Raw genomic sequence first — 27,692 nt, 5'->3', positions numbered from 1 at the left:
TTTCCTCGGGAAAAATGGGGGAGGTTAACTGCACATCAAAGAGCTAAAAGAAGCTAGGCGGTGGTGGCACATGCCTTAATCCTAGCACTCAAGAGAAAGAGGCAGGCAGATCTCTGTGAGTTCAAAACCAGCCTGGTCTACAGAGTGAGTTCCAGGACAGGCACAAAAAAAGAGCTAAAAGAATAACTGTGTTCCTACAGGGAACTACATATTAAGGATGCCAAGCTTCCTGAGGCAGCATGTTTCACACAACATAAAACACTAGATGCCTACCATGGTAGGTACCGGGTCAAACTTGCCTCAAGAGTGAGATGGAATGTTAAGAAGACTCCACAACATAAATGTGCATTACCACACTTTTGTTGGTTTTCAAGTAAGTTTAAAAAAAGAAAGCATGTCTTCCATCTTGTGAGTCTGAACAAGGGTCATGTGTGTACATGTGAACTGAATTCACAGACATTTAATGAAGTACCAGCCATTCATCTAGAAAACATGCAAAATAAAAAAAAAAATACCACTTAGAGATGCACTGAATGAAACCCTTCCCTAATACTATGGGGTGACTTTAAGTATATAGAGAAACAAATGAAAGCTTGCAAATACTACAATGCTTCCTTTCTTATTTGCCACTGTTTTCAACAGACATCAACTACTTTTAAAATCAGAAAATATTGCTTGCAATTATTTTAGAATAATAGTCAAGTCTAAATAAGGTCATCTTAGAACCTGTCTGAGAAAATTAGTTGGGAAAATATCACGATGATGAATTTGGTTCCATGTTAACTATAAAGGTTACAGAATTTCATTTCCTAATGAAAATGAAATAATTGTATTTCCTTATGGAGCTGAGAGTGGCCTTGAAGTCATGAGTCCTGTGATTACAGGTATGCACCACACCACAGGCTTCCCCCACCCTTTACCTCTTAAGTCAAAACAAAATTATTCAACAGATACTTACAAATTTAACCAGCATGGGATGAAGGAATCCAACTTCTTCTGTCTCACCAGGGCTAGAACTGTGCTTCTAAACTGAAGGCTTATGCGGCCATCACTGAACAAGATAAGCAATGGCCTCTGAAGTCTGAAGTATGCGGGAAGATTCTCTACTGTGATTTCTGGCTGTTAAAACAGAAGCACACGAAATCCCTCAGATGAAAAGCGTGGGCATAATACAGCATAAAGCAGAAACAATGCTCAAGTCACTCAGGAAATTTTAGTTCATAAAATGTAATTCAAACATTTTCATTCAGAAATCTGACCACAGTAAGTAAATCTTAAGCGCTTCAAATTCAATCCTACCTCATTGTAATGAATTATAGTCAAAATAAAATTACTAACAGACTTTGAGAACATATTAGCTTTAAGAACATATTAGTCAGTGGTGGCACACACCTTTAATCCTAGCACTCTAGAGGCAGAGGCAGTCAGATCTTTGTGAGTTCGAGGCTGGCTTGGTTTACAAAATGAGTTTCAGGACAGCCAGGGCTACACAGAGAAACCCTATCTCAAAAAACAAAACAAAACAAAAGGACATATTAGCTGATGCCTCTATAATAATTCATGATGAACTCTGGATCCATATAGGCTAACACACATGTAGTAAAACCCTTTCATACTTCCCTCTAGTAAAATTTTCTGGTTAAAACATAAGCTAAATGTTGAAATTATAACCTTTTTCCTACTATCCATGCTTAGCTTACTTTTTCCAAACATGTGAATTTTTTGGAAGATTAAAATAATTAAAGATGTGCTAAAACAAATCTCAAAGCCAATCTTACCTCTCCTGAGTTTAAAGCAACTGACGGGAATTTGGTGAAGAGTAAGTAATCTAATCTACCATTTTTAGTTCTATTTCACAGAAGCAGCCTGCTGTGGACTCAGTGCAGTAGTACTGCGCCCCCTGGAGGCATCTGTGAGCTAGAAACATCATCTCCCACCATATGGGAAACCTGAGGCTCAGTGGGGAAGGAGTTTAACGGAATGCAGCACACAGCCTGTCAGCTTCCTATTTCACTGGGTCCCTAGAAACCTCATTAACAACCTGACTTTTGCACTAAGGACGGGTCCGGGTCCCACAGCCTGGGGGCCTCCCAAACAGTTCAAGCTATTCAATTGTCTCACTTATCCAGAGGGCCTGATCCAGTTGGGGGCGCCACAGCTTTTGGTTCATAATTCATGTGCTTCCATTAGTTTGGCTATTTGTCACTTTGCTTTTCCAATCTTGGTCTCAACAATTCACACTCTTACAGTCCCTCCTCTTTCTCGACAACTGGACTCCTGGAGCTCCACCTGGGGCCTGGCTGAGGATCTCTGCATCCACTTCCATCAGTTATTGGATGACACTTCCAGCACGACAGTTAGGGTGTTTGGCCATCCGATCACCCACTACGTCAGTTCAGGCTTTCTCTCGACCATTGCCAGTAGTCTACAGTGGAGGTATCATTGTGGATTTCTGGGGACCTCTCCAGCACTCTGCCTATTCCTGTTCTCATGTGGTCTTCATTTATCATGGTCTGTTATTCCTTGTTCTCCCTTGGGCTTACATAGGGACACTGTGCTCAGCCTGGAAGGAGGGGACTGGACCTGCCTGTACTGAATCTACAGGTTGAGGTGAATCCCCAGGGGAGTCTTGGCCCTGGAGGAGATGGGAATGGAGGGGAGGGGATGGGGGGAAGGTGGGGGTAGAGGAGGGAGAGGGGAAGAAAGGGGAACCCATGGCTGATGTGTAAAATTAAAACACAAATATAATAAAAATAAATTAATTAAAATAAATAAATAACAACAACCTGACTTTTTTAGATGATGCCGTCACCTTTGTCAGTATTACCTCACCTTTGAACAACACGCTGGCATATGCCTTACCCTATTTAGTTCTGAATCCGTTTGCCTTCCCTCTGCCAATCATTTCTCTTCCACATCTTTCTCTTTGTACTTAAAATCATTATCTAGGCTGGAAAGATGGCTCAGAGGTTAAGAGCACCGACTGCTCTTCCAGAGGTCCTGAGTTCAATCCCCAGCAACCCACATGGTGGCTCACAACCATCTGTAACGAGATCTGAGCACCCTCTTCTGTATACATAATAAATAAATAAATCTTTAAAAAAATTTTAAAAATCATCATCTATATTTTCCTACATCACAAGCTAAATACCAAGTCTGTTTCTTCAAATTTCCTAGGCTGGCTTTCTTTGCTGACTACTGTCTATCACTTCATGTGTCCCATTCCCCTCCTAAACACTGACAGATCTCACCAAGCCCCAGAAACAGGAGATAAGGGTGATGACTTCCACTCAACCCATTTACTCAGAACTAAGAAGCTTGAACCGTGAAAGTGCTTCTTAAGGAACTCCCTGCCGGTACAGAGTTTACACATTAGAAGAGACAGGCATTCAAACTCTGGGGTCCTGGGCCACTTGGCATGTCTGACAGTAAGGAAGCCTACCTGTCAGAAAGACAAGGTGGGGGACTCAGGATTTGAGAAAGTGTCCCTGTATAAAGAGTAAGATCCTGACAAGCTGAGGTTCGTCCTCCAGCAAGGAGCTACAGATACTGAGAGATATTCAAAGAACAGGCAGAGCTGTTAAGGCTACATGGGGAGCACTGGTGGGCTGAAGGACGGCAGGGTAGGAAGGTGAAAGGCAAGTGTAACTGTGAGAGTGGACAGGAGCCCCTCAGCAAGTCTTCCAGCTCCTGAGAAAAATGCAGATTTTGTATCAGATCAGTGACAGGGACAGGCCGGCCTGCTTTCGGTTGGATGACTAGATAGAATCTGTGAAAACAAAGGCCAGTGATGAACTGTCTCCTTTTTCCTTATCAAGAAAGACAGACCAGGATATCTGAAAGGTGACCAATATCCACCAAGAGGAAAACAGTTAAGTACACATGGAACATTAACACAACCGAATATTGAGCAGATATTAAAAATAAGCACTTATATGCATTTTCCCTCAAGCAAATATACTTAAGATAAAAAGACATAGATAAATATTTTTAGGTTTTGGAGAAATACATTCTCAAGTTTAAACCTGGAGAAATTACAGTTGGCTCTAATTTCCTTCTCTATTGTTTTTTTATTATTTGAAAAAACATAAAGTTACTATACCATGTATATAATAAGGTCACAATTCCTTAATAGCATGTCTCTTAAAAAAATTACTGCCAGGCGGTGGTGGCACATGCCTTTAATCCCAGCTCCCGGGAGGCAAAGGCAGGTGGATCTCTGTGAGTTCGAGGACAGCCTGGGCTACCAAGTGAGTTCCAGGAAAGGCGCAAAGCTACACAAAGAAACCCTGTCTCGAAAAACCAAAAAAAAAAAAAAATTACTATACTAATGATTTAGGAAAATATTAACTCAATTATTTGATTGATGATACCCTTTAGTTTAGCAGGAGGGTCAGGAGGTTGGACTCAAGGAAACAAAGAGACTTGTTTTAAAGACTACATTTATTTGAATCCCTAATGTATTAGTATTTAGGTCACTATGAGAAGAAAGGTGATGGGAGACAAGTCACTCAGTATTTATAGCTGGTAATAGTACCCTGTCATCACTTTAGAAAGGCAGAGCTGTGGACAAATGAGCAATATTCTAGCTACTGAAATCCAGTAACCAGGCTACATCTGTTAGGGGCAACAAAAAGAGGATCAGAGGTGGCACTTTAAAGCTGTACAAATTGTAACAGTAGTAGCACTTGCTGAACATGTGCTCTATAGCCAGACACCCTCTACAAAGTGGCATTCCTCTGCCAGTTAGTCTAACTCCTAGTGATTCTGCACCTTACACATGAGAAACTCAGAGCAGCAAGGCACCACAGAGCCAATAAGACTCAAAAGAATTTGCAACCAGGAAGTCTGCATTTCTAGGACCACCTGCATTGGAACAAGGGTCACCCTACATTGGGTACTTCGGCTCCAGAAAGCCATGTAAACTTTTAGCAGCAAACTCGAAAAGCTTTGTGTATCATCGACAAACAGCAAAACCAAACCAAACAAGTATTCAGCCACAAAACATGACACCCCAGTGCCTCCCAAAGCTGAAAACTTGTCTGCTAATAGATATTACCATTTATCATGTGAATTTCATTTCAAACAACTTTCTTATTCTATGCGATATACTCACAAATGCTTCCAGGGGCGCATTTGCTAGTATCTGAACCATGTCTTGCACTGGGGTGGAGGCTAGTGGAACACTCTCTATTCTACCTTCTCTGGGCCTGGCCAGCAGCATGGCTGGGAGAGTTGCGGCATATTTATTTGACCTATGGAGAAATATACTATTAAAATTCACAACCAAAATATAGCAAGTCACCAAAAACATGAAGAGCTAGCCCAGCCCTCCTAGAGGAGGCAGCAGAGGGAAGTGCTAGCTAGTGAGAGGGGGTGACTACAACCCCCACTGCGAGAACTGAGAAAGGGATCATGAGTCTGAAGCCAGCCCAGATTATACACTGAGATACTGTCCCAAACAACCAAAGTTTAAAACCTTAAAAAGCCCTAGTGCTAAGGAGAAATTTATCTCAATTTCCAGACAAATTTATAAGTGAGGTTATCTGAGAAAGTTTGGGAGTCTTGACAATCTCTGTTATAAGAAAATGACAATAATCTAAAGCAGTCTTCTCTACAGCTCACCCTCAAGAAAACGTGTAAGTAGGACCTGGAACACTCCGTGGCTCTCCACCTTTCTGGACTACTCATCACAGGCCTGAGTAAGGCAGGGTACCGATGGCGAGTCTAAACTCCGCCGGGTACTGTAGTCAGTACCATATCTATCTTCATTCAACAGAGTACTTCTAAAAGTAGTTTCTGTCATCCTGTCTTAGAGCTGAATGGGGCTCGGAGAGCAAAGACCACAAGACACTGAACTCCTGAGGTGCTCTAGACAGTGTGTGAAGAGCTCACTTTTGCTATTAAATCTGATAAAACTGAAATCCTCTAAGTGAAAAATATCCAGTGTGCCATGGCCAGTAAAGACATACGGTGTGAGAGAGAAAGAAGTGCAGACACTACCATACCATAAGGTTGGTAAAAGCCCACTCCAGATCTCCCAGAGGGAGCACCAAGTTGATGAGCTAGCTGGCTATAAACCAAACACTCTGAAAAGAGTACTGGCCCAGCTCTTTATATCTTAAATGCCAATTAACAGCAGAAAATAGTATGTGACTACAGTTTATCAGATAGACGGGTCTCCTATATCCTGCTTCAATATATACATTCTACTGAAAAAAAATTACTAATTTCAGAAAATGATCTAAAGTTTCCCCATCAAGAAGAGTTCAAAATGAAAGACCTTGAGTTCAGACATCAGAATTAGTAACGCTGCAGACAGAAAATTGAAAGCACAAACTACGGGTGCTTATAAGTCCACTTGCCTCATGATGAATGTGATGTGTGTTAATGCAAATCTCCAAATGTGCAGTCCAGTCTTTCATGCTATAGCAATACACCAATAGAGTACACTGGTGACCCACAGCAATCCCACCTTCCACCAGCAGAACAAGTGAAGTTTTAATACATTTTTACATATTCTTTGGTGGCAAACAAAAACAGCAATCGAGAGATAAAATCCTCAACACTATAAAGACTCCAAAGATAGGTCAAAGCACAAATAACAGGATCTAAAGACAAAAACTTTTATAAGGAGCAAAAGTAAATATAATCACTTCTGTGGGTGCTTCAAAATTAAGTAGGAGCCCAAGATCATGTCTATGGGCACCTCCAAGGGGGTATTTAAAGAAGCTAACAGCATAGCACTTCCCAGACATCTTCCTGGAAGAAAAGTTAAAATGTAGAATACTGTAGTGGGTAGATACAGATGGGGCGGGGGGATGGCAGGAAGATGGGAGACCAGGCTAAGTATTAATGAAATTCCAGACACTTGTCACCTTGCCTGTTGGTTGAAAATTAACTTAAGATTCTTCTTAATCCCCACATCAACTGTAAAGTGGCACAATTATAAAGTGGCATCGTTTCATCTGCCCCAGAATTAGAAGAGCAACAAACTTACAGTATCCAAACATCACTCTCAGAATAAACTCCCGTGATGACAGAGCCTCTCAGCTGCTTCCCTGCTTCTCTGAAATGTTCTTTTGCTGCACAGACACAGACAAGATAAGCTTGAGAAACTCTCACATTATGTGTACTAGGCAGCCTACACAGGCTTTCCAGATGGTAGAACTTCATTACCAAGATTAATACTTAAGTGCAGACACACAACAGCTAAAACAAATCTGTTTTGTGGCACTGTTGCTAAAGAGGTATCTACTGATATGACACAACCATGGTTTCCTAAACAAATGTTCTCTGTCATTTTTAAGACTGATAGCACTCAGGGCTGGAGAGATGGCTCAGCAGCTGAGAGATTCTTAAGGACTGAGGTTCAATTCCCAGCACCTACATGGCAGCTCACACCTATCACAACTCTAGTTTCAGGGCTTTTGACACCCTCACACAGACATACATTCAGGCAAGACACCATTGTACATAAAATAAAAATAAATTTTAAAATGTATAGCACTCGAATGATACAGAATAATCAAATAAATAGTTGGTATTTTTGAATGTACTGCTGAAGCAAGGGAAATGGACACAGCTGTCTTCTTACGTACAGACAGGAGAGAGGTGCAAGTATATGATATGATATGCACCTTAAAACTGCAAACACACACACACACACACACACACACACACACCTATGTACCACACATGAAGCAAACATGAAATAAAATAAAAGCTGAGCGAGTGGCAACTCTACTTACCTGGCGTCATGGCTGGACTAAAGAGCCCCAGTACTGACACACTAGTAAAACTGAACAGGTCTTTATATAATTCCCCACGTAAGTATTTTTCTGCTTCTTGGATGGATGCTATGTTCACTGGACAGGAGATCCTGTTTCTGGATAAACATATAACTAGACTCAAAATTAATTTTTAAAGATATTTTCCAGTTTGTAAAAAAAAAAAAAAAAAAAAAAAACAAAAAACAAAAACATAGAACCTAGCAAACAATGTCTTACATAGACTACTGGACAAAATTATTCTTTTAGAAAGACTCTGTCTCATTAAACGAAAGTGGCAGACCATGCACAAAGCTTCGCTGTCAACATTTCCTCTGTGATCTCAGTCTAGAATCCCCCTGGACTTATTAAAAGCATGTCAACAAAGTGCAGAGTTGAGCTATAGACCTCAAACCTGGACATCTTCAAGTGAAGCTGAACACTCACATCTGAATAAACTTCAGGAGGTCTTTCGTTCCCAACATGCCCGCGTAAGTCACCGGGCTCTCGCCTTCCTTATACAACTTTACCACAGGAAATGCAGTGACGTTTTCCTTTGTACATACATCAGACCAATCCGCACAATTTATTCTAGTGAGGAGGACAGTGGATGTGCCTGAATTAAAGAAAAACGTACACTTCATAAACACTAATGTAGAATGCTCATGGCTCAGTTTCCCTATCTTCCAACCCCACTCATTTTAAGTGCCCAGCATGACACACTCCTGCAGGACTCTCTTCCTCTGTAAGACCTTCCCTGTTGGCCTTTTCCCGTTTCTACAGCTTCTGCCCTTTGGACCCTTCTACAGGCTCTTCTATTACTGGAGCTGGGACCCTCTTAAGCCTGAGTTAAAAGTGCTTTTCCTCTTGCTCTACACTCTTTTCAACAATCCCAGGAATGACCAACAATCCAGTATAGCCTACACTTGTATCTCTGGCCTCAACTTCTCCTTGAAGTTCCAGACCCAGCTCTCTTTAGCGGTGGCTCTGTTACCCTGTGAATGAACACATCCTCAAACTCTACAAGTCTGAAACTAAATAGTTCCATTCTGGGCAGTGGTGAAGGGGGCCTCTCTTGTGCGGCTACGGGAAAAAAAGAAAGAAAGAAGAAAAAAAAAAAAGAAAAGAAACTTCTTTCACGCCTCTCAGTTTCTAAGTTTCCCATGCCTACCCAGCCAGGTATCTTTTCAATTTTACCACTCAAATTTTACATGTTTCCAATTATTTCTATTTCTATTATTGCCAGTATTCTTCTTTTTTTCTGGATAACTACTTCTGATTCCCTTCCCACATTCAGAATCTCTAAAACATTCCTAGAGATACCATTTTCAAACTCCAATCTGTTCTGGTGGCCGGCACACTCCTCCTCACCCATCTCCCATCACTGTTTTGCTACCAGCCCACCCCACCAAGCTTTGTAGTGTAGGTATGTGTCAACACGACACTGTCATGGCCGCCTTGCCCGGCACCCCACCTGCACCAGCTCCCTTTGCCACATGCGATGACAGAACACAGTACTCATTTCCTCGTCAAGCTTTGTGGCCCTGTCTTCATCTGCCTTGCTGATTAATGTCTGTCTATGAAGAGAACTCCTTGGGAGAAGAGACCATGCCTGTATTCTTCACCATCGAAGCACCCACCTGGGGCCTCAGCTATCATCACCATCTAAAGACCATATCTCTTTTCAGCCTAGGAAAATGCATGGGATATAAAGCTCATATTCTTACTTGTTCAACAATGAAACATGTAAAGCTCTATTAAATATATATATATAGATCATTGGGTGAAAACAGATTTTAAAAATAAATTAATATAAACAACACATAATTAAGCTAATAAAAAGAAATAAATTTACTCTAATAAAAAGTAAGAGCTAATACATTAGGTTAAGAAAGCTGGAAAAAAAAAAAAAAAAAACAGCCAGGCGGTGGTGGCGCATGTCTTTAATCCCAGCACTCGGGAGGCAGAGCCAGGTGGATCTCTGTGAGTTCGAGGCCAACCTGGGCTACCAAGTGAGCTCCAGAAAGGGCGCAAAGCTACACAGAGAAACCCTGTCTGAAAAAAACAAAAAAAAAAAAAAGAAAGAAAGCTGTATCAATTTAGGTCATCCATGTATAACAAAACTATATGACTCAAATTATGAAATGTACTGGTTTTGTATTTTATAATAAAAAGTTTTTAAATTTTATTTATTTTTGTGTGTGGTGTTTTGCCTGGATGTTTGTGCCTGGTGCCCATGGAGGCCAAAAGAGGGCATCAGATCTCCTAGACCTGGAGTTTCAGACAGGTGTGACTGTGGGTGCTGGGAATCAAACCTGGATCCTCTGGAAGAGCAGCCATCACTGCTATAAATGGTTTTGAATAATGGAAACCACCTTTATGCTTTAAAAGAATTCTAGCTCCCAGAAGTAATAACATCACTTCAGATTTAACGTTACCTCTGCTTAATAAAATAGTATAAGATGTGCCACTATAGTCCCAGTACTTGCTAAGTACACATCCCATAGAAATGTGGGAATGCACACTGTTATTTCTTTGCAGGTATATTTAAAATGGTTAAACCAAAGTACATTACTACCGGAACATTAAATGAACTAGTTAACAAAGGGACACCCTCTTCCTCCTAAGAGCAGACCTGCTGGCCAGTGGTTTGCCATCCTCCACTCCTCAGTCACGCTGTTACGAGTTGGTGACACCTGCTCCTCCACCGCATCATAACTGCCACCTACATGTGGAACCCAGTGAACACTATGACTCACGTCTTCTCCATTGCAACTGTCCTCAACATGGCAGACCCTCCTAAACTCTTCACCCAGAACTGAAAGCTGATTTTTCTTGTAAATGAGAAAAAGCACAGACACATGTTATTTAAAGTTATAAGACTCCTTATACTGAAGGAATTAGTTAAAAGAAAGTGGATTCGCTGTCGAATTATATTTCAGTTAACAATCTAATATGCCTAGAGGACTACATCTCATGCATTTCACCAACACATTAACTTCAAATAAAATTTCTAATCTGAAAGGGGGCTTTTCTTTGACACTGTGACTATGTAGGTACTCCCCTCAAAAATAATAATAATACTTAATTAAATCTGACATTTGCTGCCACCTTGTGGCTGAGGGAAAAATACTCATAATCCTAGACTTCCAAAAACTGGCTTTTTCTCAAGAGGCCAACATCAAAGACAGAAAATAGGATTAATGTAAAAAGTACTACAATATTTTTTTAATTCACTTATTTTTATTTTATTTTTTTTTTGTTGTTGTTGTTTTTGAGACAGGGTTTCTCTGTGTAACTTTGTGCCTTTCCTGGAACTCGCTTTGTAGCCCAGGCTGGCCTCGAACTCACAGAGATCCACCTGCCTCTGCCTCCTGAGTGCTGGGATTACAGGTGTGCGCCACCACCGCCCAGCTTATTTTTATTTTATGTGCATTGGCATTTTGCCTGCATGTAGGTCTGAGTGAGGGTGTCAGATTTTGGAGTTATAGACAGTTGTTAGCTGTCATGTGGTTGCTGGGAATTGAACTCAGGACCTCTGGAAGAGCAATCAGTGCTCTTAACCACTGAGCCATCTCTCCAGCCCTACAATATTTTTTATAATGGAAAAAATTAGAGTACGAGTTGAGTATCATTTTGGTAATGCATATGCTTGGAAAGAGGATGGTCAAATACGTGGCTATATACTGATCCATGGGCTGTGGCCAATGGTTGGCTGGACGGTTGGGGACTTGGAAGAAGTGAGATTGAGAATTGGTAAGAAAGACATCTGGGGAAAAGGTACATGGACAGAGCTCATCAAATTGTCAAAGGATGCAAAGACGCTTTTGTGCCCTATATAAATGCCCATCAAGCTGGGCAGTGGTGGCGTACACCTGTAATCCCAGCACTCAGGAGGCAGAGGCAGGCAGATCTCTGTGAGTTCGAGGACAGCCTGGGCTACCAAGTGAGTTCCAGGAAAGGTACAAAGCTACACAGAGAAACCCTGTCTCAAAAAACATAGATAAATAGATAAATAAATAAATAAATAAATAAATAAATAAATAAATGCCCATCAAAAAGGGACTTCAGTGAGGAGTTCAATAATCAAGATGACAGGATGACCCACTGTGGAGAGGCAGCCTCTTTCCCAGGCTATCCCAGTGGACCCATGGAGATGCAGGTTACACATGGGCTCAACAACATGGACTTCCACTCACCAAAGCTGACCTGGCTACAGCTGCTGTTGAGTGCCAGATCTGCCAGTAGTAGAGATCAGCACTGGACTGCGATTATATGACACATTTACTGTGTGACTAGGTGCCACCTAATGGCAGATTGACTACACTGGACCATTATAGAAAGGGTAGTACATCATTCTTAACCAATTCTTAACTTTGGATATGGATTTGCCCTTCCTGCAAGTAATGCTTATTCTAACACGAATTGCTAAATGGTCTTTTAATAAAAACAAAACAAAAACTGGAACCAGATATAGGGGTAAATGCTGAAAGATCAGAGAGACAAAGGAACAAGCCACCCAGCTCACCTCGCCAACTCACAAATCCTCTGACTGAATGTCTCTGAGTCCTCACCTGAAAGGCTCCAGCCCAAAAAAGCCTCTAGTTGAAAGGGACGCTTCTTCCAAAGAGCCTGTCTCCTCACGCCTTATATAGCTTTCTCTGCCCAGCCATCAACTCTTGGGATTAAAGGCGTGTGTGCTTCCCAGTACTGGAATTAAAGGTGTGTGCCACCACTGCCTGGCTCTGTTTTCTCTCTTAGACTGAGTCAATCTCATGTAGTTCCAGGTGGCTTTGAACTCACAGAGACCCAGATGGATCTCTGCCTCCCTAGTGCTAGGATTAAAGGTATGTGCCACCACTGCCTGGCTTCTATGTTTAATCTAGTTGCTTATTCTGTCCTCTGATCTTCAGACAAATTTTATTAGCGTACACAATATATCACCACAGCTTCTGACAAAACTACTATCCATGGACTGATAGAAGGCCTTACTCACCATCCTGATATCCCATCCATGGACTCACAGAAGGCCTTATCCACCATCCTGATATCCCATCCATGGTCTCACAGAAGGCCTTATCCACCATCATGATATCCCATCCACAGACTCACAGAAGACCTTATCCACCATTATATCCCATCCATGGACTCACAGAAGGCCTTATCCACCATCATTTTATCCCATCCATGGACTCACAGAAGGCCTTATCCACCATCATGATATCCCATCCACAGACTCACAGAAGACCTTATCCACCATCATGATATCCCATCCATGGACTCACAGAAGGCCTTATCCACCATCATGATATCCCATCCATGGACTCACAGAAGGCCTTATCCACCATCATTTTATCCCATCCATGGACTCACAGAAGGCCTTATCCACCATCATGATATCCCATCCATGGACTCACAGAAGGCCTTATCCATCATCATTTTATCCCATCCATGGACTCACAGAAGGCCTTATCCACCGTCATGATATTCCACACAGCACTGCTTTGAACTAGGGAACTCACTTTGCAGTAAAGGAAGTGCAGCAGTGAGCTCATCTGTCTATACTGGTCTTACCATGTCTCCCATCATTCTGCAGTAACTTGACAGAATAATGGACAGCCTTCTGTCGACACAGTTACGGTGCCAACTAGGTAACACTAGCCTGGAGGGCTGGAGCCAAGTTCTCCAGAGAGTTGTGTAGGCTCTGAATCGGCACCCAATATACTGTACAGGATTCAGGCGTCCAGGAATCAAGGGGTAGAATGGTGCCACTAACCATCACCTCTAGTAGCCCACTAGAAAAAATTTTGCTTCCTGTTCCTGTGACTTTGCGCTGCTGACCTAGATTGAGGTGGTATCAGTAATGACATGTTGTAAATCTACAATATCAAAGTTGTAGGACACTAAAAGACTAGGCATTCCTCAAGGGGTCTTCTTTTTATCTTCTTTCAGGGGAAACTGTCATTGGTGGTTATAAGTGAGACATTACAATAGACAGAATTATGACTTGCTATGGTTTTTTCACCTGGAAATTCAGCATAATGTATGGAGATATGATTGGGTGTTGGGTTGACAGGGGTGGACTTGTGATAGTTATTCTTGGTTGTCAACATAACTGGATTTAACTGGAATTAACTGAGAGGTAAGCTATTGGGCATATCTGCAAAGGATTTCCTTGATCGGGTTATATAAAAACCCACTCTAAAATCTATGTAGTGTTTTTACTATGGCAGCCAGGTAAAGGACATCCTGAGGGAAAGGCTTTGCTTTTTGCTTCACTGCTCTGTCTTCTGGTGAGTAGATTCACCCTGTTGGAAGAGTCATCTACCCAGTTGCTGCTGCCTTTACTGCCAATACATTCTGTTGCTGATACCAGAGCCTAATTCTTTAAGCTTCCAATGGAGACGGAACTGGTGGCTCTGTGGGAATCTGCAGACCTTCAGTACCACTGGAACTGCAGAGGCATCCAGCTTCGTGGACTGGAGGCTCCTGGGCTCGCAGGCTTCTCTGTGTGAAGATAGCCACTGTCGGATTCCCAAGCATATCTTCACGTAAGCTAATCTAATAAATCCCCTCTATTATATTCATTCTACTGGGTTCTGCTTCTCTAGAGATTCCTAATACAACTTAAAATTCTGAAGTGTAAAATGCTCCAAAGTCTGAAAGTTGTTGGGTGTTCACGTAGCACCACAGGTAGAAAATTCTAGACTAATGTGACAAACTATAATCAGAAAAATACTGGCTACAATTTTTACAGGATGTAAGTCAACCAAATGAATTCCATGTTTAGATCTTGGTCTCAGCCCCAAGATATTTCATTATATGATTTTTATATAAATTATATTATTAAATTTAATTTACTTCCAAATTAAATTACTAAATTTATTTCCAAATTAAATAAATCCAAAATACTTCTGTTCCTCAATTTTTCAGGTCTGGAATATTTAATCTGTATAGAAGTCAACATAGATGCAAAACACTATTGTTATTGATAGTATATTGTTGGTTGGTTTTTAATCAACTTGACACAAACCTAGGCATATCTGAGAAGAGGGAAACATAATTGGGAAAATGCCTTCATAACTGGCCTATAGGCAAGTCTGTGGGGTACTGTCTTAATTAATGGTTGCTGTAAGAGGGCAATCTGTAGGAGGAGCCCACTGTATCAAGCAGGCAGATAGTGCTGGGCTGTACACAAAAGCAGGGTGAGAAAGCCAAGGAGATCAAGCCAGCAAGCAGCATTCCTTCATGGTCTCTAGTCCAGTCTTCCCTCCAAGTTCCTACCCTGAGTTCCTTTCATGGAGGACTGTAAGCTGTGAGGAGAAATAAACCCTCTTGTCCCTAAGTTGCTTTTGGTCATGGTGTTTTATCACAGCAACAGACAGCAAGAAAACTAATTCCCTGCAACCCACCAAGCACAAAGGCCAGGGAAGCAGGTAGGGAATCTTCAAACCTTCACCCTATCATCTCTGTTCTAAATCCAATTCCCCTGTCTCATCTTCAGCTCTGTAGCAGATCACCTACCAAAGCCTTCCCTTCCTCTCTGACCCATCTCTGAGGACCACAAAGATCTTCTCCTACAGCCATCCTCACCACTCCATCCCTTTGTCTCAGCCAACAACACTCTCATGCATTCCTTGGGAACCCGCCCCCGCCCCATGCTGACCAGGGAAGTAGGTAAGCAATTTTCAAGTCTTCACTCTCCCTCCTCTTCCCCAAATCCCATCCCCCACTCTGACCCCTAGACTATTGCCCTGGCCTCTCCTCACTCTCCACTACCAATCCCAGGGGACCAAGCACACATTGGTGGAACACCCTGCTTTCCTCCTTCTGTGGACTCCGTCAACACCCCCCAAGCCCATCTCCATGCCTACGTGTCAGCTCCCAGTACCAAAAACACACATTCTATCTGGAACAACCAGTGGCCACACCTGGTAGGATCTCAGGAGCATTCCCTACCAGGCAACCCACAGCCATCCACACTCTCCTAAGAACCAGAAAGGGCAAGAAAACCCAGGAACAGAAAACTACCCCAACAAAGATAAGACCTGATATCAGGACCTAGAATTACAAAATATCCCAAACCCAGATGCTTAGATGTCAGTAAAAAACACAATCAATAACATCCAAGACAAATCACCACCAGAGCCCAGCAACTCTACCACAGAAGGCCCTGAAAATGCAATATAGCTGAAGTAGAAGACATGGACCTCAATACAGCCTTTATTAACATGTTAGAAGTCCTTGAAGAAGAAGTGAATAAACCCATTGAAGAAATGTATGGAAACATAAACAAACAGTAGAAGAAAGCAGTTCAAGACTTGCAAGTGAAAAGGGAATCAATAAAGAAAACAGAAACTGAGGAAAGTCTAGAAATGAAAAATGTAGAACCTGAAAAGGAACCTTAGAGGTAAGCCTCACCAACAGAATAAAAGATGGAAGACAGAGCTTAAGCACTGGAGACACTATTGAAGAAAAGGATGCCTTGGTCAAGAAAATAGTGATTTTTTTCTAAACTCCAGGTAGAAACATTCAGGAAATCTGGGACACTATGAAAAGACCAAATCTATAAATAACAGGAACAGAGGGAGTAGAAGAAGCAAGGTTAAAGGCACAGAAAATATTTTCAACAAAATCATAGAAGAGAATTTCCCTAACCTAAAGAAGAAGATACCTACCAAGGTACAAGAAGTGTACAGAACACAAAATAAACTGGAACAGAAAAGACATTCCCCATGACACATACTAATGAAAACATTCAATGTACAGAACAAAGAAGGAATATTAAAAGCTGCAAGGGAAAAAGACCAAGTAACATATAAAGGCAGACCTATTACAGTAACACTTGACTTCTCACTGGAGACTCTAAAAGGCAGAAGGTGTTCTAAAAGAAAGATGTTCTACAAATTCTAAGAGACCACAGATGCCAGTCTAGACTACTATACCCAGCAAAACTTTCAGTCACAACAGATAGAAAAAGAAAGACATTCCATGAGAAAACCAAATTTAAGGAGATATCTATCTACAAATCCAGCCCTACAGAAGGCACCAGAAAGACAACTTCTGCCTGAAAAGGTTAACCACACACAGGAAAACACAAGGAATAAATAATATCAGACAAGCAAATCAAAAGATGGGGAAAAAACACATCATAAGACCCCAAAACTCCAGAAATCAACAAACAATGCTCACTGATCAACATCAATGGTTTCAATTCCCCAATAAAAAGACATAATAATGCCAGGCAGTGGTGGCACACGCCTTTAATCCCAGCATTCGGGAGGCAGAGCCAGGCGGATCTCTGTGAGTTCGAGGCCAGCCTGGGCTACCAAGTGAGTTCCAGGAAAGGTGCAAAGCTACACAGAGCAACCCTGTCTCAAAAAACAAAAAAACAAAAAACAAAAAACAAAAAAAAATTTAAAAAAACAATAAATTTAAAAAAGACATAATAACATAATGGATTTGAAAACAGGATCCATCCTTCTGCTGCATCCAAAACATCAAGGATAGACATCACCTTGGGGGAAAGGGATGGAAATAAATATAAATATTCCAATCAAATGGACCTATAAAGCAAGCTGGTGTATTCATTTTAATGTCTGATTAAAAAAAAAAAAAGACTTCAACCCAAAACTAATCAGAAGAGATAGAGAAGGAACTACATACTCATCAAAGGAGAAACCCACCAAGAGGACATTGCAATTCTTAACATCTCTACACCAAACACAAGGGCATCCGTGTTCATAAAAGAAACACATTTAAGGTATATATACCTTAAATTACATATTAGCCCTGACTTTAATACCTGACTCTCGCCAATAGACAGGTCATCCAAACAAAAAGCTAAACAAAGAAGTACTGAAACTAACTGATGTCATAAGCCAAATGGACCTAAGAGATAGTTATAGATCATTTCATCAAAACACACACACAAAAACATATATTCTTCTCAGTAGATCATGGAACTTTCTCCAAAACTGACCACACACTTCACATACTTGGATACAAGGCAAGCTTCAACAGGTATAAGAAAACTGAACCAACAACAACAAACACCCAGCATCCTAAACACATATTAAAGCTGGATGTCAACAACAACAGAACCAACAGGAAGCTAACAAACTCATAGAAACTGAACAACTCTTTACTGAATGAAAAATGGGTCGAGACAGAAATTAGGGAGGAAATTTAAAACTTTCTAGAACTGATTGAAAATGAAATCATTGCAACATATGAGAATTTATGGTACACAATGAAGGCAGCTCTAAGAGGAAAGTTTATAGCACTGTCTACATAAAGACACCGGAAAGACCTCACACTAGTAACTTTTAACAGCATAACTGCCAGCTCTAGAACAGAAGGAGAAATCACACCCAAAAGGAGTAGACAGCAAAAATAATCATCTCGGGCTGAAATCAACAAAATAGCAACAACAACAAAATTACAGAGATTCAATAAAATAAAGAGTTGTTTCTTTGAGAAAATAAAATTGTAAAACCCTTAGCCATATTAACTAAAAAGGAGAAAGAGAAGAACCAAATTTAAAATTAGAGACAGAAAAAGAGGACATAACTCCACCAGGTTTAAATGAATCCCCAGGGGAGTCCTGGCCCTGGAGGAGATGGGAATGGAGGGGAGGGGATGGGGGGAAGATGGGAGTGGGGGGCGGGAGGTGGGAGGACAGGGGAACCCATGGCTGATGTGTAAAATTAAAACACAAATATAATAAATAACCCCCCCAAAAAAAGAGGACATAACAACAGACACCAAGGAAATCCTAAGAATCCTAAGGACATACTTTAAAAACCTGTACTCCATCAAATTTGAAAAGTCTAAAAGAAATGGATAACTTTCTCAATACACACAACTTAACAAAGTTAAATCAAGACCAGATAAGGAATTTAAACAGACCTATAACCCCTACTGAGATGGAAGCAGTCATTAAAAGTCTCTCAACCAAAAAATAAATGAAGGGAGGGAGGGAGGGAGGGAGGGAGGGAGGGAGGGAGAGAGAGAGAGAGAGAGAGAGAGAGAGAGAGAGAAACAAAGAAACAAAGAAAGAAACAAAAGAAAGAAACGGAAGAAAGGAAGAAAGAAAGAAAAGGCAAGGAAAGGAAAGAAAGGCCCAGGTGGTTTTAGCACTGAATTCTATGAGACTTTTGAAGAAAAGTTAATGCCAATACTCCTCAAATTATTCTATAAAATAGAAACATAAGGAACACTGTCCAATTCTTTTGAAACCGCCATGGTCATCCTAATACCTAAACCACATCAAGAACCAATAGCCAGGTGATGGTGGTGCACACCTTTAATCCCAGCACTCAGGAGGCAGAGGCAGGCGGATCTCTGTCAGCTCAAGGCCAGCCTGGTCTACAAAGCGAGATCCAGGACAGGCACCAAAACTACACAGAGAAACCCTGTCTCAAAAAACTGGAAAAAAAAAAAAAAAAGAAAGAAAGAAAAGAAAAGAAAAAGAAGAAACAACAAAGACAATTACAGACTAATTTCCATTATGAACACAGATGCAAAAATTATCAATAAAATACTTGCAAACCAAATCCAAGAATACATCAAAAAGACCATCTGCCATGATTAAGTAGGCTTCATTTCAGAGACTCAGGAATGGTTCAGCTATGTAAGTCACTAAATGTAATCCACCATATAAACAGACTGAAAGACAAAACCCATAAGATCATTGCATTAGATACAGAAAAGGCCTTTGACGAAATTCAACACTGCTTCATGATAAAAGTCCTGGAAAGATTAGGAATACAGGGGACAAACCTCAACATAATAAAGGCAACTTACAGCAAGCCTAGTGAACATCAACTTAAATAATGAAAAACTCAAAAGTATTTCCACTAAAATCGGGAGCAAGACAACATCTACTCTCTCCATACCTATGTAATGCAATACAGTACATGAAGTCTCAGCTAGAGCAGTAAGACAGATAAAGGAGACCAAGGGGATACAAACAGGAAGGGAGGAAGTCTGCCTATCTTTATTTGTAGACAATATCATAGTATACTTCAGTGATCCTAAAAACTCTACCAGGAAACTTCTACACTAATAGACACTTTCAGTAAAGCAGAAGTAAACAAAATTAACTCACAAAAAATCAGAAACCTTCCTATACACAAATAATAAATGGACTCTGAAAGAAATCAGGAAAACAACATGCTCCACGATAGCCTCAAATAATATAAAATATCTTGTGGTAACTCTAGCCAAGCAAATGAAAGATTTGTGGGATTAAAATCTTTGAGTCACTGAAGAAAGAAATGAAAGAAGACATCAGAAGATGGAAAGATCTCCCACGCTCATGGATATATAGTTAAAATGGCCATGCTACCAGAACCAATCTACAGATCCAATGCAATCCTCATCAAAATTCCAACACAACTCCTCATAGATGTTGAAATGACAATTTTCAACTTCACACTGAAACATAAAAAACTCAATCTAGTTAAAATAGTCCTGAATGATCGAAGACTTTGTAGAGGTGTCACCACTAACCCTCTTGATTAACTCATTTAATCTTAGGGTCACAATCTGAAATTATATGTGTGGTTTGTTTGTTTGTTTGCATCTTTAAGACACTGTTACAAAAAGTTTCATATTCAGATCACAAAATAAGCATGCATATCACAGGATAATACCTTTCAATTTAATTGCCACATCAATATAGGATTGCAGAAATGCCATGGATACTGCATGCCCTACAATAAAACCAGAAAGTTCAACAGACATTAGGACATGCTTATCTACAGAGCACCCATACTTACATCACACACATAAACACATGCAGAGATTTATAGGAATTACCAAAACTAGCATGTCCAAATAACAAATAATCATACTACAGAGTACTCTATATTATTCAATCACTTATACAGATTCCAAATGCAACTCATTTTTCATTCATGCTGTATACAGTGAAATGGCTATTCCTTAAAGATAATGGATTTCCTGCACTACTGTAAAAAAAATGTTGATATATTTAAAATAGTTACATTCAGTCAAACTAGTTGTCAAAAGTAACTAGCTGAATTTCTAGCTTAATCATTAACCTTCATTTTGTAAATTATGTATCTAGAAAGAGAGAAAATCAGTTTTACTGCTGCTTAGAATCAAAAGTAAATGCTTCAGTGTGTGCAGGCTACCTGAGACACAAAAACTCTGCCACTTTACAATGTAAATACATAGGAAGCAAACATAAAACCCATCTCCTTTAAGGGTGCTCACATGAAATATAGCATCCTTCCAAAGAACACACTTACAGGTAGCATAAAAGAGCACTATGCTGTCAGAAGTGGTGACTGTCGAGTTAAATGTTTCCTGTGTCAGCTCCACTGTCAGCTCCAAAGGTAACGGTCTCTTCCTGTCTCTGAAAACAGTCTCTGCCACTTCATCATCTTGAATAGCTAAAATGGTATAAAGAGAGCTTAATTTATATATAGATTACATAATTAAATCTTCAAAATTCCACGAGCTATCATAGGAAAGGTAGTACTTTATACAAATGTCGGAATCCATGTTGCCTAAACAGTATGTAGGATATTTAGAAAAGTTCTCAGTTGCCTGATTATAACTTAATGACTCTGAGATGCTTTCTGACGCAGAAATCACAAAATTGGTCAATTCTACCAATTGGTCAATAATTTTATTCTACCAACAATGGGAATATGGCAATTTTGTTTCTAATCACTATCTTAATTCAGAATCCTAAAGGAGTCTACCGCATTTTACTTTTTACTTATTTGGAGCCCACAGTGTGCCAAGCATGATGATAAACACTAGAATAAATGGTTGAAAGACTTATTCTTGACCACATGGCACTTGTATCAATGGACAAGCAGGGAATAAACTCCTCAAGGAATAAAGACACAATTACAAATTCTTATCAGTTTGAAGGTAAAGGACACAGTGAGGGGTCTTAATAGGGAAATTTCGACTAGGAGATCGAAAGTCCACCAGGTAAGGAATAAAGAGTGCTTTATACAATAGAATAATGCTGCAAAGGCTTGGGAACATGAAAGTACTTATCATACACAGGCACTAAAGACTAGTGAGACAAACTATAAAGAGTGTACAGCAAGAGAAAACTCTAAAGTGCTGGAACAGTAGGCAGAAAAATGAGCCAAGAATTTCGGATTAGGAAACCCTAAAAGCCTACATGTCGGGCTGGAGAGATGGCTCAGAGGTTAAGATCACTGCTCTTCCAGAGGTCCTGAGTTCAATTCCCAGCAACCACATGGTGGCTCACAACCATCTGTAATGAGATCTGGTGCCCTCTTCTGGCCTGCAATCATACATGCTGTATACATAATAAATAAATAAATCTTAAAAAAAAAAAAAAAAAAAAAAAAAAAAGCCTGCATGTCCACTGCCTTCCTTTAAGAGTGGCCCTCCTCCCATGGCACCAAGAAGTTACAGTCTCAGTAACTACTGAAGGTCCTCTTCCTTGTGTACTACACAACACTTATACATTTTTTTTTCTATGTGGTGCCTTTTTATGGAACCCAGGATTCTCTATTCTAACTCACACTTCGGCCACTTCCTTTGGGAGGTACTTGTCTCTTAAACTGCACTGTGACGAATTCTTTCCTAAAACCCTTTTCTATTTCTCTGTAAATGGGATGATTCAAAGTAGAGAGGGGATTATGCATATAAGGCATGACATTATACAATACCAAAGGCCAATATAGATTACACATAATAGGAGGTTAAAATGGAAAAAGTTTATCCGCCCCTCCCCCTCCCCCAAAACACTAGGAACAAGCTGGGGCAAGACAGCAGGTACTGAGGAAAGCAGTTCTGTAGAGAGCGAACAGGAGGAGGCAAGAGGAGGCATGACTTCCACATGGAAATCTTAAAACAAGCAACCGCTGCTGAGGAAAGGAATCTCACTAAACCGAGACAGGACCGGGTGCCCTAACCTGACAAGTAGAACAGAGCAGGCAGCAAGAGAACAGAACTCAGGTCAGCTAGTTTAAAGTTAGAAGAAATCTGGGGAAGAAACACAAGAAACTCCACTCTACACACCAGATGAGAACCCATGCTCAGCTCAAAGCAGCAAGCAGGTCACTATAGCAGCTGAAGTTCTTATTTAAGGACAGCATTGCGATGCTGATCATGATAATGGGTGCACCTCAAGGGGAGCACCCTGGAGATTCTCAGGATGACAGGTACACCTCAAGGGGAGCACCCTGGAGATTCTCAGGATGACAGGTACGCCTCAAGGGGAGCACCCTGGAGATTCTCATGATGACAGGTACGCCTCAAGGGGAGCACCCTGGAGATTCTCATGATGACAGGTACACCTCAAGGGGAGCACTTGGAGATTCTCTTGATGACAGGTACACCTCAAGGGGAGCACTTGGAGATTCTCATGATGATATAATTATATACACAGGACATTCAAATACTCACTAGTGGGACACAAAAAACGAGACATGATCCCTGATTCAGAGATTTGTAGTTTAGGCACACACAGAAAAAGGTAAATACACAATTACAGAGTAAGATTAATATCACGAAAAAAAATATTAGGAATGATAATGATAGCAAATCAGGCTTGTGTCAGGATGCCTACGTTCTGGGCCAGGCTCCACCACTGTTCTGCTGGTGTGACCTCAGGCAAGTCACATAACTGTGGAAACAGACTCTTCATCTATAAATCAAAGGTGAGGCTAGTTCTCTTAGAGAACTTGATTGTTAATCAAAGAAAGCCATGTCAGCAGTGAGAATGAAAGCCAAAAATAGTAAAATGTTCCTGAAATTCACCACAAATACTGCTGACAATCAGACGCATTTACAATTACAAACATAATAATGTTAATTAAGATTTTATTTCCTAGGAGGAATGATAAAAATGAAATATGCCATGGCTTAGTGTGGATCTGTGAGATGCAAGCCCAGTGGGTAAAAAGAACTGACAGTGTAAGACAAAGGCAAAAATGTGGGAAGCTGGAAGCCCAGTGTGAAATGGTAAAGGTACCCACCAAAATGCAAAAGAAAACCAGTCAACCAATGTGATTCCAAGCCCGCCTCCCCAGATTCCCTCACAGATCCTGAATGAGATCACATCAGTGAAGACGTTCATCTACCAGTACTTCACTGCTGGGCTGGGTGGGGGTGGAGAAGGCTGGAAGGGTGGTCTTGCAGTTCTTACCCAGATCTGGGCCTTCCTCATCTCCGTCCTCATCCTCCTGTATTTCTTCAACGTACATATTATTTTTCACATGGGCAACTATTAAGTCAATGTCATCTAACACCAGGAATTCCACAGGCGCTTCCTAGAGATGTTCGTTTTTCAAGTTAGCACACAAAGTGACAGGTGTCATCAGGACATTTTCAAACATGTCAGCATATTTTGTGCTTATCTGTCCCTTTCCTCTACTGTCCCCCCCCAACCTTCTTGCACCCCCTTTGCTGGTCTACTGCCTCCTGCTGAACAGTGCCCCCTGCTGTGTGTCACGTGTATGCCTTCACCCTTCCCCCCTCCCCTTTCCTGTAAGTCCCTCTCCTCTCTCTCAGGGTCTCCTTTCTAGTTTCCTGACTCTTACACTCTTAAACACACACACACACACACACACACACACACACACACACACACACGCTCACCTAGATTCTGCATATGAGAGAAAATGTGCAGTATTCATCTTTCTGAGTCCGCTTTATTTCACTTAACACTGTTTGTCTATTCATCTGTTGATGGACACTTGGCTGATTCCAGTTTCTAGTTATTGTGAATAGTAAAATAATAAGAATGGATGTGTACTATCCCTGTCCTTCAGACAGACGTCCAAGAGTGGATCACGTGGTAGTTTCATTTGTAGATATTTTTAAAGATTTACTTTTTTTTTTTTGGTTTTTTGAGACAGGGTTTCTCTGTGTAGCTTTGCGCCTTTCCTGGATCTCACTTGGCCTCGAACTCACAGAGATCCACCTGACTCTGCCTCCCGAATGCTGGGATTAAAGGCGTGTGCCACCAACGCCCAGGTAAAGATTTACTCTTAAATTGTGTGTGTGTGTGTGTGTGTGTGTGTGTGTGTGTGTGTGTAGGTATATGCACATGAGTGCAGGTGCCATAGAGGCAGAGCACCCGAGCCCCTGGAGCTGGAACTACAAGTGGCTGTGAGTGCTGAGAACAGAACTTCAGTCCTGTGCAAAAGCAGCAAGCACTCTTCACCAACGGGCTGTCTCTCCTGCCCCTGTTTTCTTTTGATCCTTTTGTGTACAAAGTATTTATGTATGTGTGTAGATGACGTTCATGTGTATGAATGACATTAGTTCTGGGTAGTTTTGTGCCAACTTGACACAAGCTATAGTCATGTAAGGGGAGGGAACTTCAGTTGAGAAAATGCCTCCAGAAGATCAAGCAGGCAAGGCATGTAGAGCCTTTTCTTAATTAGCAATTGATGGAGAAGGGCCAGCCAGCCCATTGTGGATGGTGGCATCCCAGCACTGGTGGTCACAGGTTCTATAAGAAAGCCAGCTGAGCTCAGCAGCAGTGGCACACGCCTTTAATCCCAGTACTCTCAAGGCAGAGACAGGCAGATTTCTGTGAGTTCAAAGCCAGCCTGGTCTACAGAGTGAATTTCAGGACGGCCATTTGTCTAAAAAAAAAAAAAAAAAAAAAAAAACAAAATAAAAATATGAGAGAGAGGCGGAGGGGGGGGGTGCTAAGTAAGGAACAAGCCAGTAAGCAGCACCCCTCCATGGCCTCTGCATCATCCCTTGCTCCTAAGTTCCTAACCTGTTTCGAGTTCCTGTCCTGACTTCTTCCGATGATGAACTCATGTGGAAGTGTGAGCCAAATAAATCTTTTCCTCCCCAAGTTGTTTTTGGTCGTGGTGTTCCATCACAGTATTACAACTGAGACAAGGCCCGTGCCTATGAATGCGGGTGTAGCTATGGTACAGCACATGCATGGCGGTTAGAAGACAACCTTCTGTGTCCCCTCTCTCCACCCTGTGTGACACTGGGTCACTGTTGTCTGACCAAGCCAGCTGGCCTTCAAATCTCTAGGATCCTCCTGTCTCTGTCTGCCTTCTTGAGAGGGGCTCTGTGGTTACAGACACTCACTATGAGGGCAGCTTTCCATGAGTCCTGAAGATCCACCCTCAGGTGTCACCACCACACCTGCCGATCGCTCTCTCCAGGCCTCCACAGGCTATTTTTCTAGTTCTTTGAGGATCTACTGTCTGATTTACACAACAGCTGGGCCCGTATATACTCCTGCCATCAGTGTATAAGAGCTTCTTTTTCCCAGCATCCTTCTAGTGTTTGTTGTCACGTGGTATCTTGATCTCTAACATGTAACAAAGCATTTCAATCTAAAATATTTTCCTTCCTTGGAACTAAAATAAAATCACAACTCTAAACTTCAGTTTTGAAATTAAACAAACAATGAAAAGGAATAAATGCCACAGTTACTACAAAGAGAAAGCATCCAACATGTGCTTCAGCTAAAAACAGATGCCCTCCTGAATGGGGCAAAAAAGAGGAACTGGAATCCTCACTTGCTTTTTGTCACAACTAGTATGTGTAAAAGTCTTACAAAAAAAATTGCAGGTTCTAGATCTCAAGACAAAAGAGAAGAAATGTGAATATACACAATTTTCTTGCAAATAGAACCAATCAAAATGGGTTAATTTTACATTCTACCAAATAAGAGAATTAATACTTCTTTTAAGAGATTAAAAGACTTCCTCCATAAAATCACTTTCCTATCTAACTCTAAACATGAAATTATTCTTTACTCCCAGTTAAGAAAAGCTCTTGCCACCAAGCCTGAAGGCCTGAGTTCAATTCGGGGAACCCACTCAGTACAAGGAGGACACCAACTTCAACAAGTTGTCCTCTGACCTCCACATATGTGTCAGAGCACCTGTGACACACACACGCACACGCACACGCACACACACATGCGCACGCATGCACACGCACACACATGTGTGGAATAACATACACCAGTAACCCTAGCATTCATAGCATGCAGGAGGCTGAAACAGAGGACTCCAAGTTAAGGGTCAGTCTGAATTACACTGTAGAGACCCCCTGTTCCAAAAAAAAAAAAAAAAAAAAAAAAAGGAAAATAAAACAAATCTCATTTCCCTTGGCAAATTTTGCTTCTAGAAATTTTGTCAGAAAAAGTAATCAGTGATATTCAAAACAATTTAAAAGGGCAGGCATTACATAATAAGATCAAATAACTAAATATAATTTTAGGGGAAAGTATTCCATGTGGACTAAAGCAATGCAGGTTTATTATTGGAAAAAATCTTTAAATTATCATTCTTTAAATGCATAATTGCTGTTTTTATTTTATAATGTGTCTCTTTTCCCATGTTCACATATATAATTTTTTTCTTTAGTCCCCATGGATTACTTGAGCTAAAAGAGGTAGCATTATAGAGCAGTGTGTAAAGTGACTAACCTTCTCTGCTCTTCTGAAGGCCACATTAGCGTGCTGAGGAATGCTCACGTCCACAGAGTCCCTTTTTCAAAGTGGAAATAAATCTCTTATTCATTAATCCAAAGAAGCCACCCAAGATGTCAATCTAAAACAGAACTGCACATTCTGATTCTAAAGACGATTGTGAATAGAAGATTACAATTTAGTGAGACTGAGAAACTTCATGTGTAAATACCAGCTGGATTTTCTGGTCCTCTTTTTAATTTTAATCAAGCTACTAACTAGTATAGTCTGCAGCTCAGGAGTAGCTCTGACTATACTAGAATCGTTAGACAGAAAGGTTTTTGTTTTTTGTTTTTGTTTTTGTTTTTTTACCTTTTAGAGCTTTATTGGGAGAGAGAAAGAGAGAGAGAGAAACAGAGAGAGAGACACAGAGAGAGAGAAACAGAGAGACCATGCGGAGGGAAGAGAGTGGAAAGAGAAAAGGAAGGCGACATAAA

General features: G+C 40.9%; 1 protein-coding gene across 3 annotated transcripts in view; it reads right to left on the bottom strand.

The window, feature by feature from the left end:
* The window catches only part of Txndc16 (thioredoxin domain containing 16), a 77,724-nt gene that overhangs the window by 11,060 nt on the left and 38,972 nt on the right, over positions 1 to 27,692 (bottom strand). For all 3 annotated transcript variants that reach the window (XM_036175760.1, XM_036175761.1, XM_036175762.1), the window contains 9 exons: positions 27,214 to 27,274; positions 23,944 to 24,067; positions 21,050 to 21,193; positions 20,429 to 20,488; positions 8,217 to 8,385; positions 7,752 to 7,888; positions 7,001 to 7,085; positions 5,117 to 5,255; positions 959 to 1,119 (listed from right to left, as the gene is read on the bottom strand). In XM_036175760.1, the coding sequence (XP_036031653.1) occupies positions 959 to 1,119; positions 5,117 to 5,255; positions 7,001 to 7,085; positions 7,752 to 7,888; positions 8,217 to 8,385; positions 20,429 to 20,488; positions 21,050 to 21,193; positions 23,944 to 24,067; positions 27,214 to 27,274 (1,080 nt within the window). The remainder of the gene's footprint in view (positions 1 to 958; positions 1,120 to 5,116; positions 5,256 to 7,000; positions 7,086 to 7,751; positions 7,889 to 8,216; positions 8,386 to 20,428; positions 20,489 to 21,049; positions 21,194 to 23,943; positions 24,068 to 27,213; positions 27,275 to 27,692) is intronic.

The sequence above is a fragment of the Onychomys torridus genome, unplaced genomic scaffold, assembly GCF_903995425.1.
Source record: "Onychomys torridus unplaced genomic scaffold, mOncTor1.1, whole genome shotgun sequence".
Taxonomy (NCBI): Eukaryota; Metazoa; Chordata; class Mammalia; order Rodentia; family Cricetidae; genus Onychomys; species Onychomys torridus.
Note: the sequence above shows the minus strand (reverse complement) of the source record. Positions and strands in the feature narration are given on the sequence as shown.